The 17,974-nt window shown below is 43.4% G+C and overlaps 1 protein-coding gene across 1 annotated transcript in view; it reads left to right on the top strand.

Annotated features, from left to right (window-relative positions):
* Nucleotides 1-17,974, top strand: part of DNAH7 (dynein axonemal heavy chain 7) — a 159,998-nt gene that overhangs the window by 18,169 nt on the left and 123,855 nt on the right. Inside the window, exons 8-16 of the mRNA XM_084892142.1 lie at nucleotides 208-280; nucleotides 2,279-2,404; nucleotides 5,740-5,859; nucleotides 8,579-8,762; nucleotides 9,520-9,699; nucleotides 11,770-12,042; nucleotides 13,063-13,190; nucleotides 15,419-15,497; nucleotides 17,741-17,965. Of these exons, the coding sequence (XP_084748268.1) occupies nucleotides 208-280; nucleotides 2,279-2,404; nucleotides 5,740-5,859; nucleotides 8,579-8,762; nucleotides 9,520-9,699; nucleotides 11,770-12,042; nucleotides 13,063-13,190; nucleotides 15,419-15,497; nucleotides 17,741-17,965 (1,388 nt within the window). The remainder of the gene's footprint in view (nucleotides 1-207; nucleotides 281-2,278; nucleotides 2,405-5,739; nucleotides 5,860-8,578; nucleotides 8,763-9,519; nucleotides 9,700-11,769; nucleotides 12,043-13,062; nucleotides 13,191-15,418; nucleotides 15,498-17,740; nucleotides 17,966-17,974) is intronic.

Below are 17,974 nucleotides of genomic sequence, written 5' to 3'. Positions count from 1 at the left end.
TTTTGACCTATGAGAACAGAGTTGAGTTGCTGTGATGGAGACCTTATGGCTCACAAAGTTGAAAATACTTACAATCGGGTCCTTTACATAAAAAGTTTGTTGACTTGCAGTATGGACAAATACAGTCTAAGACTGACTAATCATCAAAACCATTTAAAAAGTGCTGACTACTGAACCATTGACCAGAACTTTTCTGTTTTCTTCCAGTTGATTTTGTTTTAAAAGATCCTAGAGACAAAGATGATAAAAAGCCAGAGGAACTTCCACCCCATCGTGCTGAGTAAGCAATCAAGTTTATCTGCAAATATTGATTATGTGACCATTCCTGTGTATTTGTAACTCTTTATACACTGGTACTATTTTCTTATATATATGTTTATAATTGATGCGTGTCATATATACAACTGGCCACTGTTTTTGCTTACTTATGTATTTAAGCTCTAACACGTTACTTTACAAATTGGTGGATAGGTGGTTAGACAAATAGACATGTGGTCAGTTGGAGGACTAGGTGGTTAAAACATAAGTGCCCAGTGGAAGAATCTGAATCAAACCTTTGTACATACACAGCTCCCAGCACAGACTGCAGATATAATCCTATATAATAAAAGACTAATATGCAAAGTGTGTGGTCGTCCAGTTATCTGTTCAACCAATCAAAGTGTAATATGCTAATTATATGCTAAGGCTGCTCAACCACTCGCTATGACATGCACTAACCACCAGGGGGCAGACACTCTGACCAGTAGGTTAGATTGCTGCTGGTTGTGGCTGATCCGAACTAAGCAAGACATTCTAGACATGCCCTGGAGCTCTCCAGCAGTCCCTCCCCATCTGGCCAACCTCCTGCATCCCTCCCCGGGCCTGATTGTGCACCAGTGGGGTCCCTTGGCCTGGCCTGCACCCTCTCTCAATCCAGGACCCCCTCGGGGGATGTTGTTTCGACCTGACGGTGGAATGACCAGTCACTATGATGCACACTGACCACCAGGGGGCAGATGCTCAATGCAGGAGCTGCCCCCTGGTGGTCAGTGTGCTTCCACAGGGGGAGTGCCGCTCAGCCAGAAGCCAGGCTCACAGCCGGATGCGGGAGCAGCAGCGGTGGTGGGAGCTTCTCCTGCCTCCACGGCAGCACTAAGGATGTCTGACTGACGGCTTTGGCCCGCTCCCCAAGGGCTCCCGGACTGTGGGAGGGCACAAGTTTCATGGACCAGGCCTCTGGTAGGGATATAAAAGTTTGATGGCAATTTGAATGACCCAAACCACATTGGGAAGGTGGCAGGAAATGTGTATACATAGAACATATTTTAATGTTACATGGATTAAAATATGGAACTCATAATGAGAAAATTCACTTGTAATACATTTTCCCTAAGATAATTACCATTTAGGAATAAATTCCTTAGTTTGAAGACTAGAATTTATGCTGATATAATTAGGTAACCAATTCAGTTTAACTTCTTCTCTTTTATATTGGTTGAAAGTTTCCCAAATGGTTTCCTATGATGACAAAAATAAAAAGTCTTGCAACCATTTCCAGAAAATCTTGCATGGAGAACAGCTTTTCTCCTGGAGATGGACAAAAGTCGCCCTTGTAAAGGTGCTGTGGCCATAACTAAAAACCTGGATTAAATTACTGCATAACAAAACAAGACTGGGTGTTTAAAATCGGTGTGGGTAAAAAATTATAAGCATAAAACGTAAATGTTTACACATGCCCTGAAAGATGAAGGTGGTCCATCTTCAATATGGAAAAGATGGTTATGCAGGTCTCAGGCCTCTCAGAGGAAGTGGCTTTAAGTGAGAATATTAGTGTCCGACTTTGTAGATGCTCTTCACACTTTAACGGAGGTGAGTTTCAAGGGCGTTTCCATACGAGGAAGGATTATATCCTTGCAATGTTTTAAAAATAAAGGAAAAGTTAAATGTTTTGTGTCCTGTTTAAGAAAATCTTTTAAGATGTACATCTATCTATCTATCTATCTATATCATAATATGTTTCTGTTTGATCATTGTAATTTATTTTTGGACTCAATAGGACAAAATGTTGAGAGAAAAAACACTTTACCTGATAAACATTCAAATCTAATTTCATATGCGTTATGGTCCTGAGATTGTAATAAATCATAAAGAGCATGACATGCACTATTATTACCACGAGGGATGCATCGTATTTTTAATTATAATTAAGCCATTATCCCTCAAAAAAGCGCATTCGCTATACAAATACTTTCCTTTGATCTTAGAGAAGCTGAAGTAGCATTTTCTCCATTTTCAGGATGGAAATTCTCCCGAAACCGTGGAGGAAATCGTTCCTGGCCGCCAGCAGCTACATCCGGGACCATCTGAACTCCATGAACCCCACCATGCTGGCCGTGCTGGACCTGTGGCACAGCAGCTTCAAGTGAGTCCGCCTGGCTGAGCTGCGCTTTGCGTTTGAGATGGAAATTCTCTCTTGTATGGCCTCTTAACCATCTCTTTTTTACTTTGGGGCAAATCTTAAAAATATCACAAATGCCATGTAAGTAGTTAAGCAATATAGAAATGTATGGAATAAAAAGCAAACACTGCCCCTCTCTCTAATCCAGTTCTCCCCTCCCCATCCCATACCCTGATATCACACAATCTTTTCTTTAAAACATATTTTTTTGTTGTTGATAGTATTACAGATATCTCCCATTTTTTTCCCTCTCTCACACAATCTTTAAGGGGTAATTACAGTTCAGGGGCTGAATTATCATGCCATATGGTTTGTTTGCTTTTTAATATTTTTATTGATTTCAGAGAGGAAGGGAGAGGGAGAGAGAGAGAGAAATGTCAATGATGAGACAGAATCATGGATCGGCTGCCTGCAGCACACCCCACATTGGGGATGGAGCCCAGAATGTGGGCATGTGCCCTGACAGGAATTGAACGCTGACCTCCAGGTTCATAGGTCAATGCTGACCACGGAGCCACTCCGGCTGGGCGTGCCACGACCTGTTTTAAATCCCACAGAACATTGGCCGCTGCCGAGACCGTATTGCCCATGCGAGTGGCATGAGTGACGGTCCCGGGTGACAGGGCCAGGCCTCACCTCCTGGTGGGGACAGGCCAGCGGGAGGAGCGCTGGTGGGCGCTGTGAGGCCGGAGAGCTTGGCCCGGGCTGAGGACAGTTCGCCTCGTGTTTTAGAAGCTCCAGCTTCATCATCTCCCCTTCCTCCAACTGCCACTTCCAGGGCACACTGGGAGTGTGTCTTTGTAAATGTGCAAAAGTAATGCATATATGTCATTTTTCTTAAGGAAGGCCTCCCAACAGCCCCCTCAGAACACGGATGGGCCCTGTCTTACGGCAGAGGAGAGGGCACCCTGGACTGGGGAGGTGTGGGGGGGAGGGAGACCGGGTCTGGAGCCTTTTCTCCCCCACCACGTGTTTTCCGCTCAGCCTCACAGGTGGAGCTGCCGGAACGCGCGGGGCTGGGTGGGCCAATGACCCAGCTTGTTCATAAAGGGCTAGGCTTTGTCTGCCAGACGTGCTGTTAGGCTGAGTTTTCAAAGCATCCAGATGAAGCCGTTACGCCCTGCCGCCCAGTGGTCCAGCATACCCATCACCTCAGCACAGGGGCGCCAGCACCGCTAACCCGCTCTGTGCCTCGGGGTCAGCAGGTGTGAAAAGCCATGGCCAGCGTGACTTTCGGGTTCAAAGGCTTGGAAACCGTGGAGGAAATCGTTCCTGGCCGCCAGCGGCTGAAGGGCAAACTGACACAGGAGACAAGAAATATTAATTTGGAAATTATGGGGGAAGCTGGGGAAAGCGTAACAGTAGTAGTCAAGTTCCACTGAGTCTTATTTACTAGAACACAGGATTGCCTTTTAGGAATGCAAACAGACACATGTCAATGGTGATGTCTAGTAAACAGTAAGATGATCAGGTTGGGGGAGTGTGCTTTAGGTCATTGAGTCAGCAGTAGGTAATAAAATGCAGATATTCATCCTGGAATATTCAAAGAGCCCCCTTCTGACCAGCTTCTAGCATTTGTATTAATAACTGTTGATCTTGGTTCTCAGCAGCCATGCCCTGTACTGAATGCTTTATGACCTAAGAGATTAATTTAGCTTGTGAAAGGAGTATAAATAAATTGATTTTAAATGTGTTTTGTTTACTAGGTAGGGTTTTATATTAACCTTTAAGTAAAAATTAAATGTGATGTTTTTAATAGTGGTTACTATCTTTTAAATAATATAGAAATCACTTAATCACGTGGAAATAGGGAAGGAATCTATAGATAAACTGTAGTGAGTTGTGGAGGTGTTTCTCTCTTTTCCGAGTCCATTACAGAAAAGGAACGCGTCTGGTTCCCAAGTGGAGGAGCTGGGTATTAAGAAATAAAGAAGAAAGAGACAGTGGGCAGAAATAGAAATAAGCTGGGAGCCAGGTGGGATGCCATCCTCTGTGAAGGAGAGGCAGAGACCCTGAACCCACGCAGCACATTTATTTTTATACCCCCAAATACCAGGAAGTATCACCAAAACTCAGGATCAAAGGAGCTTAGGTGGGCCCAGGTCCTATTCATTCCCTCATTCCTGGTGCTAGACTTGATTTTCATCTCAGGTAAGAAGTCAGGACTGATAACAACCCCTTCTTTCTTATGGGGGGTGTAACTAACACAATGGGAGGCTCTGCCAGTGGAGTAGGGCTCAGCTGACAACAATTTAAAGAATGTCCATGTAGCCGAAACCTGTTTGGCTCAGTGGATGGAGCAACGGCCTGCGGACTTGGGGGGTCCCAGGTTCTATTCCAGTCAAGGGCATGCACCTTAGTTGCAGGCACATCCCCAGTGGGGGGTGTGCAGGAGGCAGCTGATTGATGATTCTCTCTCATTGATGTTTCTGACTCTCTATCCCTCTCTCTTCCTCTCTGTGAAAAATCAATAAAATATATATTTTTTTAAAAAAAGAGAGAGAATATCCATGTGCCTTCCCAGGCAGCCCTCTACAGTGAGTAACACAATTATACAAATAGGTAATCAATGAGTAAACCACATATAGTAAGTCCATAAGTTTAGAACCTATGTTATCTTCTACTTACTTTGTTGTTTCAGGTCTTATATTTAGGTCTTTAATTCATTTTGAGTTAATTTTTGTGTATGGGGACAAGTGGAACCACAGAAGACCCCGAATAGCCAAAGCAATCCTGAGAAAAAAGAACAAAGCTGGAGGTGTCACACTCCCTGACTTTAGCTTCTACTACAAAGTGACAGTAATCAAAACAGCAGGGTACTGGTAGAAAAACAGACACACAGACCAATGAAACAGAATTGAGAGTCCAGAAGTAAACCTACATGTACTCGGGCAAATACATTTTTATAAAGGAGCCAAAAACATCTAATGAGTGGGGAAAAGCCTCTTCAATAAAGGGTGCTGGGAAAGTTGGAAAGTCACATGCAAAATATATTAATCATATTTAAAATTATATTGTCTCATGTACTTGAATTTTTAATTTTATGAAACACAAATTTTAGTGATAAAACTTAGAAATATCATATTTTTTAGAAGGGATAAAATAGCAAAATACTATAAATAGCAATATACATATATTAAAAAAAAAAAAAAAAAAAAGGATAGACATGAAATGAGGAAGACCCCAAGAAAAGGATGCGGCATAGAAGCAGAATAGTAAGTAAAACAGGTGGGGTAGATGTAGTGAGTTGTGGAGGTGTTTCATTTTTATCTCACAGGAAATTCATTTTTATCTCACAGGAAATTACGTTTAATTGACACAGAAGAATTTCACAATCGCCATGAGGCATTAGAGCTGTCAAATTTTCAGACCATCATCATGAGACACCTGGAAACTGCCAAAGAGACTCTCCTTAAAACGTAAGGCTCTGACAGCGGATAATGAATTTAAAAATGGGATTGGTGGGGTTCTGCATTTAGAAAGTTGAATTTTAACAAGTTTGTAATCATTTCTGCTTAAGAGTTAAATATGATATGGTTGACTGCTTTGGTCTGTGATGTCTACCCAAATGTTTTACACAGCACAGACTGTGCAGAAACTGAGATAATTATGGTTGATGGCTACTTTTTTTTCCCTAATTTCTGGTTTCCACCTCAGTTCTAATTTAGTTTGCTTAGCATAACACCCTCAAGATTCATCCTTATTGTCCCATGGGGGAATGATCGTGGTTACTCACTTGCCAGATATTTATTTGACGTTGACTATTGACACATGTAGGTTGCTGTGCTTTTTTCATTTTGCTTTTGGATGAGAGATGCAGAAGAGTTTAAAGAATGATTAGGTGGGGGAAATATGCCTTTTAAAGAAGTTTACAATCTCATTGGAGGTTAGATTTGTCAAATGATAATTGCACCAGGGCTTCATCTTAAAGGGTAAGTTCGAACTCTCAGCTCCCAAGTTCTGCAAAAGGCCTCACAGCATTTCCCCCACTTACTTCCTCCTCCTTTCTAGCCAGTGACCTGATCAGATATATTAGCTACATCTACCCCACCTGTTTTACTTACTATTCTGCTTCTATGCCGCATCCTTTTCTTGGGGTCTTCCTCATTTCATGTCTATCCTTTTTTTTTTTTTTTAATATATGTATATATTTTATTGATTTTTTACAGAGAGGAAGGGAGAGGGATAGAGAGTTAGAAATATCGATGAGAAAGAAACATGGATCAGCTGCCTCCTGCACGCCCCCCCTCTCCCCCTGGGGATGTGCCTGCAACCAAGGTTCATGCCCTTGACCGGAATCGAACCCGGGACCCTTGAGTCTGCAGGCCGAAGGTCTATCCACTGAGCCAAACTGGCTAGGATGATCTATTCTTTTTTTAAAATACGTATATTTTTATTGGTTACAGAGAGGAAGGGAGAGGCAGAGAGAGACAGAAACATCAATAATGAGAGAGAGTCATGGCTCGGCTGTCTCCTGCATGCCCCACACTGGGGCTCGAGCCCATAACCTGGGCATGTGTCCTGACCTCCTGGTTCATATGTCAGCTGGGCATCATTTCTGTCTATTCTTTGGTGGCACTGCCATCTTCACTATAAAATCCTTCTTCACTAATAAATGGGAAATTACATCTCTGTCCTTTGACTTCAAAGCTGTTTTGCTGCTATGACACATGGTCTTCATTGTTATGAGGGAAGGGATGATGTCATAAAGTTTTATGTCTCTCATGTCGTGTCCCCAGCGCAGAGTGGACACTAAAACACATTTGTTAATGAGGTGAATGCATATATTTAAAGTTTAGTTATTCTTGGAGCCCTCAGACAACTCCTGAGGTTATGGATTCCCTGTTTTAAAAAATCCAGCATTTCTGTTCTTTTCTTTCTTTTTTTTTTTTTTTAAATATATTTTATTGATTTTTTACAGAGAGGAAGAGAGAGGGATAGAGAGTTAGAAACATCGATGAGAGAGAACATCGATCAGCTGCCTCTTGCATACTCCTACTGGGGATGTGCCCGCAACCAAGGTACATGCCCCTGACCGGAATCGAATCCGGGACCCTTCAGTCCGCAGTCCAACTCTCTATCCACTGAGTCAAACCAGTTTCGGCTAAAAATTCCAGCATTTCTTAATTTTGTAGTGTTGGACAGTGGTTTTATAAACAGAAAACTTCATCTATTGTCATCCTGATGTATCTACCCTGTTTTCCCGAAAATAAGACAGTGTCTTATATTAATTTTTTCTCCCAAAGTTGCGCTAGGTCTTATTTTCAGGAGATGTCTTATCTTTCCATGCGCTAGGTCTTATTTTCCGGGAAACACAGTATATATTTCACTATTTTCCTTTTATCATAAGGATAAATACACATTTCAATCTCATTCACTGTTTCAGGATTTTATACTCAGGGAAATAAAAATAGAATCTACTTGATTTTGTTGATTTGTACCTTGTTTTCAAGTCACTGTGAAACAGATAGGACAGCATAAAATGCCAGCTGGGTTGAACCAAACAAACCCTCCGTTGGCTCAATCAGTTGTTCACATGCTCGCTTTAAGCGAATCCATTCCCAGAAGAACATTCGGGAGCTCGGACAGCAGGGGCACCTTGTAATAGTCAAAAAGTTCGTTGTCATATTTATTCAAAAAGTGCATCCAGCATAGTCCCAGGAGTTACCTTTCCTCACAGCATCACACCACTGAGTCGTTTTCTTTCTTATCTTTTTAAAAATATATTTTATTGATATTTTACAGGGGGGAAGGGAGAGAGATAGCTAGAAACATCCATGAGAGAGAAACATTGATCAGCTGCCTCCTGCACACTCTCTACTGAGGATGAGCCCGCAACCAAGGTACATGCCCTTGACCGGAATCGAACCTGGGACCTTTCAGTCCGCAGGCCAACGCTCTATCCACTGAGCCAAACCAGTTAGGGCCTGAGCCGTTTTCCATTGGCTGTGATGCAAGTGTAGGTTCCTGGGAAATGTGAATCGGGCCAGCGCTTACACTCAGGCAGCGGGCAGTGTCACTTAGCACCGGGCCTCTCCGCGAAGGCCTTCAGCTGTCCGAGAGCTACGGGGAACGCTCCGTGTGAAGGGGGTAATTCGCTAAGAGCATGAGCCTCTAAGAGTCTGTTGTTCTTTCCAGGTGGTTTCCGGAAGTGCAGAACATTTATTACCAGGGCAATAAAAAGAGGCAGCTGCCCAGTGGCGAGAGCAGCTCCAAGCTGGAGTCCTTTTTCAACTGCGCCGCCACCCTGATGACCCTGCAGCTGCAGGACCTCACACTGTCCTCCATGCAGGACTTCACAGACTTGATCTCACAGCCCCCGGTGAGGCTGGCTGGATTACACCAATACTCAGCGACTGACTCACTCATTTTCAATCTTTTCAGGGAAGAAAGGCTAGAATGTCTTTACCAGTGGGACAGCAGAAAGTACAGGGTGGGGTGGAATTAGGTTTGCAGCTGTTCTCTTGGAAAGTGATACAATGATTAATAATTAATAACACAAGAATAGGCTGTGTTCCTCATACTCACCACTATGAACCTCCTTTTGTCCCACGCTGTATGTCCTTAGACCCATTATGCTTCTCTGTTTAAAAACACAACACAAAGTGAATGTCAGCCTGTGTGTTTGGGATATGTGGGTATCCATCAGCACGTTGGGGAGGATCAGCAGAAATATGTAAAAATTCCCACAATTAGGACATTTGGGTCAGGATGGCCGGGGAACGTTTCCAAGAGAAACTCTTTTTTTTTTTTTCTTTCACAATTCTAGAGCCCCAGTGCCATGCACATCCTCCTTTCCCCAGAATCCATAGGCCCCGGTGGCTTCTAGATGCCAGCAGGTCCAGCTGGGAGTCACTTGCCCTTTTCCATAGCTCTTCTTGGGCTTAGCCGTCCAGGGCATTAAGAGGAGAGGTGGGGTTCCCGTATTCCAACGGGGCCAGCACACTTTTCAATCTATCGCAGTTCATCTGTGCAGGGTGGGGCAGAGGTAGGTTTGCCGTCGTTTGTATGGAAAGTAAGACACTAATTAGTAAACAATAACCCGAGAATATGCACTTTTTTTTTTTTTTTTTTTACAGGATTCTGTTAGAGCTTTTGAACATCCAGGTTTCATCATGAGGCTGCTTCTTGATAACGACACCATTAAGTTTGAGCCTCAGTTTGAAGACTACATCGACATCTTTCTAAATATTTATGATGTCATGATTAAAGCTGTCAGTTTTGTGCCGAGGGTTGAGACAAAATTGTATTCTAAGTGGGTAAGTAACAAGTATATTCTGATTGCTCGAGTTGGGATGATACTCACTTCAAAAGGTGTGGACAGGGATCCTGTGCTTTGGAGAATTTAAACAGCCTAGTAACACTGACTTACAAGGAAGTTTTGCTCCAAAAGAATACTGTTTTCCAATTAACTTCCCTAACAATACTCCTAGTTTCTCAGTCCAATCTTCCACTGGAATCTGCTGGTCAGAGAGAGACAGTCCCAGGCTAACATTCTATCTGGGATGATCAAACAGAAATGGAAAGAGAAAGCAAAAAGAAATGGGAAGTCCCTCTATCCAAAGTTCATGTCCGGGGAGAAACAGAGATCTTAGAAGTTACTCACACAGGAAAGAGACAGAAGGATGCACGGAGGAGGACGGTTTACCAAAGTCTGCGCTGTTGGAGATGGCTTTACTAGATTACCACCTAAATATTATACCAGCGTTAGAGAGGCCTTTGAGTGAGATAATGAGCATGCTCTTAATGATCTTCAGCAGCAACTGCCGAGGTGGAATTCAGATAGATTTATTATACAAATTTTGATAGAAATTGAAGGGGAAATTAAAAAAATTTTAAATTAAATCCTTTCCCCCACAGAAGGCAAACCTATGAGGAACTTAAAGTATTGTGAGTCCGCCTACATCACCATCTCTTGATAGAATTTGAGATGCTTTTGAACACTGAACTATCTCATCTAATATATCATTTCTCTTTGCTCTTGATCAGAACCGATTAGGAGTCACATGGAAACCATACTTTCAAATATAGTTCCGAAGTACTGGTCTCCAGTTCTCTTTAGAAAAATGAATCCATAGCCTTTAAAAATTACACAGGCTGTTAATACATCTAAGAAACATTCCATAATGAACACTAATGAGCTTTACATTGGATCCAATGATTTTACATGACACACAGTACATAATAGAGATGGCTTTAGTCTAACATTCTTTCTGAGAGAAGATGACACCCTCATCCACGGAGCCAAGGGGTGAGGTGCTGGTGGTGGGATTCACTCAAGTTCTCATGAAGCATCTGTAGTTCTAAGCAAAATAATTTCCTGAAATGCCCACTAGGGGGCATAGTGGTCAAATGCACCCTGGATACCTGTCTAAATTGGTTCTCTTAAGAATCCTTAGAGAGCTTTAGCCCAGAAACCTGATTTGTTTGCTTCAATAGATTCACTGTATCTTGATTTTCTTAATAAATCCCATGCAAATAATAAAAAAGATGCCCTAAGCCCAACCAAAAAAAAGAATCCCTAGATATTATCAATTTGAATGCTGCAGAACACCCACTAACCTGGTTCAAGATGGTAGACCATGTAGGCACATTTATTTGTCCTCTTATTTGAAAAAGAGGAGAAATGCTTTTGAGATTTGTTTGCTTATTTGAAGTCATGTCTGATCCATTCTTGCCCACCATTATACTAATGATGATAGCAGAACGCAAATTTTGCAATGAGGGATTTTCATCTGCTCTAGTTGTGGTTAGTGAATTAGAGGTCAATAATGAGTAAACAGTCTTCCCTTGCTCTAGACACATTACTCCTCAAAGTGAAAAACTGTGATTAGAAAAAAACATGATGATGTGACAGTAAAATGCCTTACTTTTTAAAATAATGTACAATGCAAACACTGCCTCATAAAACTAGCATATACAATTGGACAAATAAAATGTGGACTTTGCTGTTTTTATATTCTCTTATGTGGCATACATTTTTAAGTGACTGTTCTTTCATTCATAGAGAAAAGCAAAACATAAACTAGGTAGGTAGCCTTAGGAAAAAGTAAAAAGTTATATGAAAACTAGATATTTAAAATACACACACACACACACACACACACACACACACACACAAAACCCCCAGAAAACAATAAAATAGAAAGACTGCATATCTCACTTTAGAGAGTAGAAAATCAAAAATACCTTGTGAATAAAAAATAATGTCAATATGGTAAGATTGGCCTTTTGATAAAGCTAAATGACACAGTTACCTTTATATGAGGTATGTTAAATTACTACCATTGTCTCTTCCCCCACCCCCACCCCCCAATTTCCCTGTTTAGGACAGTAACTCTAAGCCAACAACCTTGGTACCAATAATCCTGGATGAAATCATTGGAGGTCACAAAGAAAAGGTTAAGGAGGTGATCATGAGAGAGAGTGCAGCCCCCATGGAGCACCTCAAACTCTATGACAAGTACGACTTCTTGATCACCAGGAAAGCTGAGCGGGATGCGGACGCTTTCCTTGCAGAAAACCATCATTACGAGAAAATAATACAAGAAATCCGTAAATACCAACAACTTATAGAGGACATACAGTTCACAACGAGAAAGGTAGGCGGCCCATTTCGTACGGCTCTTCTCTGGACCTCATGGCATTTCCCCAGGGTCGCCAGGATGTGTTTTCAGGCCACACTGGGAAAGATTTTGACTGGAACTAACAAAAGGGAATATACTGATTGAGCCTTTCCATGTGGCAAGCATTGTGGGAAACCCAGGATACCCAGAGCTGAGCAAAACAGACACAGTTCTGGGGCTCATAGAGTTGAAAGTCTACGACAACCCTAACTTTTTAAGCACTTTCATTTGACCCCAAGAACTTAAATTTTTTTTTTTTTTTTTTTTTTTTGGTTAATCCTCACCTGATGATATTTTTCCATTGATTTTGTAGGGAAAGTGGAAGAGAGAGGGAAAGAGAGAGAGAAACATCGATGTGAGAGAAACACATTGATTGCTTGCCTCTTGCATGAGCCCCTACCAGGGCCCGGGGCAGGGAGGAGCCTACAACTGAGGCACTTGAACGGAATCGAACCCGGGACCCTTTGACCCACAGGCCAACGCTCAGTCCACTGAGCCATAAAGGCTAGAGCAGAACTTAATTTCTTTACTTTAATGTTTATAACTCCTTTGGAAAATATGGTAATCTCACCAAAATATGGTTACTTCTGTTTAGTAGGAGACTGGTAAATTAAAATTTTCTCCTTTTTTTTTGGTACTTTCTAAATTTTCTACCATGAACATGTTACTTTTTGTGTACAAAGCAAATATAACATATAAATCTTACACTGTTAAGGAATAACATAGTTCTCCCAAAGTTTTTATGTTTATTATTATCTTGAAGTAGAATTGGCTTTCAAAATAACAAACTCTTCAAAGAGATTTACTCAAAAGATAGTTGTAAAAACAAATGAGTATTTAAAAAACCCGCCTACATGACTTGAAAAAAACCACCCTCAATAACCTCAATGTTATTAGATCAGAAACACACACACAATTAATGTTGTCAGAAAGGCAAAATAGTAGAGACCTTTTATTTTATCATGTTTACTAAACTTCTAATACTTGGCATTGTAGACTGTTCGCTTAGGAATGTTTGAAATGCGCTGTGATGATTTGATTAGAGCTTTGGTGAAGCGAGCAGAGGTTATTTGTGGAAAACTTGTAGCTAAAATGTTCAGAGACCATCAAGAAACAAATACAAGGTATTTATGTGATTTTGATTACATTTTCATTTTGTGGGGAGGGATGTTGTGAAATAGAATCAACTGTCATTCAAAATGGTTTAGAATCGTGTCAGAAGTGACCCAAAAGAAAAGATAATGCCGAATTTATTTCTATGTGGCTTTTGGTGTTGTTTGGTGGTTAGTAGTATTGTTTCTGCCACAGGTACCTTCCCAGTTTTTGTAATTACAATGGCATGAAAATGCTTTGCATTGCACTTGCACGAGCCAGGCACGCATTATCTGTGTCCATGTCTTTAACGTTGCGTGGTCAGTACCCGAAGTGGGTTTTCCAAGTGGGTTCACGCGGTCACCGTCCTGGGTCCTTAGGGACCCGCACACCTGGAGCTTCCTCTTTCTGTCGTTACCTTTCAAGTCCATGGTAACTCTTGGTCTACACGAAGAACCCATTGGTTCACGAACCTCGAGATGCTTAGGAGGTCACCTCGCAGAATGCTAAGGCAGAACACCTGTTGACTTAGGACGCATAGCTAGTCTTCCAACAACTGGGGTCATTGATGCCCTGGCCGCCTCTTTTCTGGTATCAGTTTGGGGGAGGGGAGGCGAATGGCACAAATGATCGGAATGTGTACAGTTAGGATATTGGGGAGAAAAATAAATTGTTGAAAGGGACATCTCTTCCAGGCTGTAAGAAGCCGGAAACAAGCTTCCTTTACCTATCGCGTGCTAGCCAGACTCCGGGCCCAGGGACCACAGCCGCCACTGCTGGGGGAGGCAGTGGGGACACACACACACAAAGACAGGCAGGCCATACGTTACCACCGCCCGCAGTAAGGCCTGCCCTGGGCCACGGAAGCAGAACAGGGAGGGACACAACCTTCTTTCGGGGTAGAGGATGGGGAGAGGGCCAAATCAGGGCAGGCTGTCCAGGGGAGGCGGCGGTGGATTCGTTTTGAAGGAGCGGGAGGCTGCCAGGTGAGCGGTGTGGGCAGAGAGAGACTGAGTGGAGGAAGTGAGGGGTGAAGACGGCCTGGGGCCTGGTCAGTCCGAACCTGGGAGGGTGGGTGCTCCTCTCTCAGACACTGTGAGGGGGAGGGGGAGGAAGAGGGGGGCAGGAGAGGGGGCGCCCGGTGAGAGGGCTTGGCTGGGGGCAGCTTCTCTAGGAACCGGGTCGTGTATTCAGCAGAGCACCCTTTCCTCTAAAAGCGCCGGGAGCGGAGTGCAAATGTCTTGCACGGGCAGCTTTTCAGGCCGAGAGCAGAATTTCCTTGAACTTCACAGCTATTTCCCCGCCTCTTACCTGCCCTCTGCGCTCCAGCCCGGTCCACTCCCCCTTTCCCCTAAGGGTCCTCTCACCGGACTCATCAGATGCACAGAGGACGCATCGGGGCTGTTGCAGGGATCGTGGGCTGTGCATGCCCACAGCTTCTTGTCCCTCTGTGTCCCACCCGTCTCTCCCTGAAACCTGCAGATGGCTCCCCACGAGCTCAGAGAGGGAGACTCTGACACCATCCACAGGTCTCTCTACCTGCCCGTGAGCTCCACCCCATCGCTTCCCCCCTCCGGCTGCTCCCCGGTCTGAGCTCTCTTTCTCTGTGATTCCACCCCTCCCCCTGAATTTACACACATGTTCAAGGCCTCTCCCAACCCCGGCCTCACCTCAGTGTCATCCCCACGCTCTCCTACCTCCTTCACCTTGTGCCGATCTTCTCCAAGACATTTCTATCCATGTTGTGTGGACGGCCGTAGAGCCCAGCTCATGTTGGGTGTGCTGGTTCATTTGCTCTCAGCCTCACAGTAACTTCGTTCTTTATTTTGGCCACAGCCCCAACCAGTAGGCAATCCTGGCATCTCACCAGAGGTTTCTGGCACGCGGGGGCCCAGGCGAAGCACTCCCTCCCGAGACGTTGCTCACGCCTCCCTTCGCCCCACTTTGGTCCCTGCCGTCACAGCCAAGTCTCTGCCAGGCCGGAGACTCCGGTCGGGAGTGATGGTTTATGGTCTCCCGGGTGGCGTGGGAACCCCTTGAGGGCCCGTGTTACCTTTTACTCATGTCTGTGTCACATATACCATCATTGGGAACATAATAGACCAACAGCAAATGTGTATTGAATAAGTGACCACAAATTAGCTTTAAATCTATTAGGTACCATGTAAGTAAGGTAATCTTATTTTATGTCTCATGGGATGGAGCATTCGTGTATTTGGGAAGGCAGTTAATTAATTCTGGCCTTCGCCGGCTGTTTCAGGTTATGTGATGAATTTGAGAAGATCGCTGAGAGGGCTCTCAGCACCCCTCCAAACACAGCGGAACTGATGGAGATGAAGGTACCGCCTACAAAGTCTTTGCGGTTGTATGTGCATCAGATAATGTTTGATCTTTTTTCTCAGCAATTATTTACACGAGAGTCGATAACAAACCCCTCCAAAAGTGATAAGGGCGCCTTCAGCTATTCTGTGGAGTAATGATGAGTCTGCAGGGGCGGTGCAGGCCAGTGCCACGGGGCGGTTCTGGTCTCCCTTGGGCCGCTCACACGTAGCCCGGTTCTCCTGGGATCACCAGCGGACCTGGCTGAGCAGTGGCCTCGGCTCCTGTCCAGCCTCCAGCAGGCTCGCCTGGGTGCTCACGACTGGGCAGAGGCACAAGAGCAAGCTCAGCTTCTCGGATGCTTCTCGGGTTCTCCTTGGGTCCCAGTGGCTCACATCCCATTGAGAAAGCGGGTCCCGTGCCCACAGTTAGAGAGAGGGGATCTGCGGGCAGATCCTGGGAGGGGGCGGGTGAGGCTTGTAAGCATGGTGTCCCAGGATGGTATTGAGAGCCCCGTTCACAACTAAAGGCATAAACCAGGACCATCTGGTTTATCAACGAAAATTTTATCCTTATGTGATTTTTTTTTTGTTTTGTTTTTATATAGGCTGAATTTTGTTAAATATTAAAATTTTCTGTTATACTTTGCTGAAATATATTATGTTTTGAGCATAGGACTTATGGTACTTAAAATAGTGGATACAGGATCTTTTTTTTCTTTTTATTTTAAAGCAGTTCCAAGATGCAAAATAGAATGCTTTCATTTTTAGACTTAAAAATATTTAAGCAAAACACGTAAAAATTATTCAGTTCTTTGTATAGACAAGAAATTTCAAAATGCGTTCAAATGATAATGCACATTTTCTTTTACATTTTACATATATGTGTATTTATTGATTTCAGAGAGGAAGGGAGGGAGAGGGAGAGGGAGGGGGGGGGGAGAGAGAGAGAGAGAGAGAGAGAGAGAGAGAGAGAGAGAGAGAGAAACATCAATGATGAGAGAGAATCATTGATCGGCCGACTCCTGCACGCCCCATACTGGGAATTGAGCCCGCATATGCCCTTGTCTGGAATCAAATCCAGGATCCTTCACTCCACAGGCTGACACTCTATCCACTGAGCCAAACCAGCTAGCAGTGTTTCCCAAAGTGTGGTACGCGTACCCCCAGGGGTATGGGAAGAGATTGGTGGGGGTACGCGTTGCACCGGAGTTTGGTGGGGATATGCACTGCACCGTGCTTAGCTGCGCCTAATTCTATGTTCTCATGAGTACGAGGGGTACTCAGAGTTACAAAAATTATAGAAGGGGTACACTATGTCAAAAGTTTTAGAAACACTGAAGTAGGGCAATGCAGATTTTAAATTATTCATGTAAAGGTTTGTTAAAATCATTACAACCAACTCTTACATACTAGCCTCTATATAAAAAAGTTCTATTTTTTGAAAGTATTTATATTAGACTAAAGTTCTTAGGGTGTGAATTTATGTGTGTGTGGGGGAGAAGTAGAATATGTACACATGTCTATATATATATTCTCTTTTAGAATTCTTGCATATTTTATATTAGTGGTTATAAGACATCAAGTGATACTTGGATTATGGGTGATTATAAATATAGCTGGAGAATTCCATAACTGTAAATTCCCTTGGGAAAATAAACACTGACTATGAGGAGTGGAATTTATTTACCCTCCTAACCGTGACTGGGAATATTGAGGAATCTGGTGTGATTTCATGTGAATTTCTATTGTTCGTAGCAACCTTTTCAGAATTAGCAAATGAGATTCCTTAACTGGTATTTAAAAGATTTCTGTACCTTAAAAAAATTATTACCACAGAGGCAAAATGGTTTCTCAGTTTATTTAATACAAAAATTGGTCATTTATTAGTAGAAAGGGAAATTAAAAACCCTGTTCTTTGACTACAGAAAGCTGATTAACCAAATTACAAAGGTACTGTATCATCAGTCAGATGTTTTGTTAGTCGTGGAGACACTATGGTTTGCATCTTATGTGTTTGGAAAACTGGAGAAGAATGCTATGGGCTTCTGGGAAATTAGAAATGTTTTATGTGTTTGTATTTTTACCGCCCCCTGCTGTTTAGCAGAGGTCTTGTACTGTGGTCCCCTGTCTTGAGCCAAGTCTACAGTCCTTTTAACGGGTCTATAGCGTGTATATTTATGCATCTTCTGTGTGCGTCTTCAGGCTGTTTTCTGACAGAGGCTGTTCATGAAAATGCCACCTGTAATCTTTGTTTCCCGCAGGCCTATATTAAGAAAGTGGAGACAGTTGACATGGTTGAGTTGGGACGCAGACTGGTGGATACTAAAAACTGCCTCTCCTTCCTCATCGAATGCGCCACCTTCTCCCCGGCAGACATCAGGCTCAACAACAACGTGTTCCAGTGGTACGGGCGGATGGAGGAGATCTTTGACGAGCACCGGAGGATCATGGCGGAGAAAACGGAGCAATACCAGGAGGGCCTGAAGGTTAGCACC

This window comes from Pipistrellus hanaki (assembly GCF_964339955.1).
Source record: "Pipistrellus hanaki genome assembly, chromosome: 8".
Taxonomy (NCBI): domain Eukaryota; kingdom Metazoa; phylum Chordata; class Mammalia; order Chiroptera; family Vespertilionidae; genus Pipistrellus; species Pipistrellus hanaki.
The sequence above is the reverse complement of the archived record's forward strand: the minus strand, read 5'-3'. Positions and strand labels throughout refer to the sequence as shown.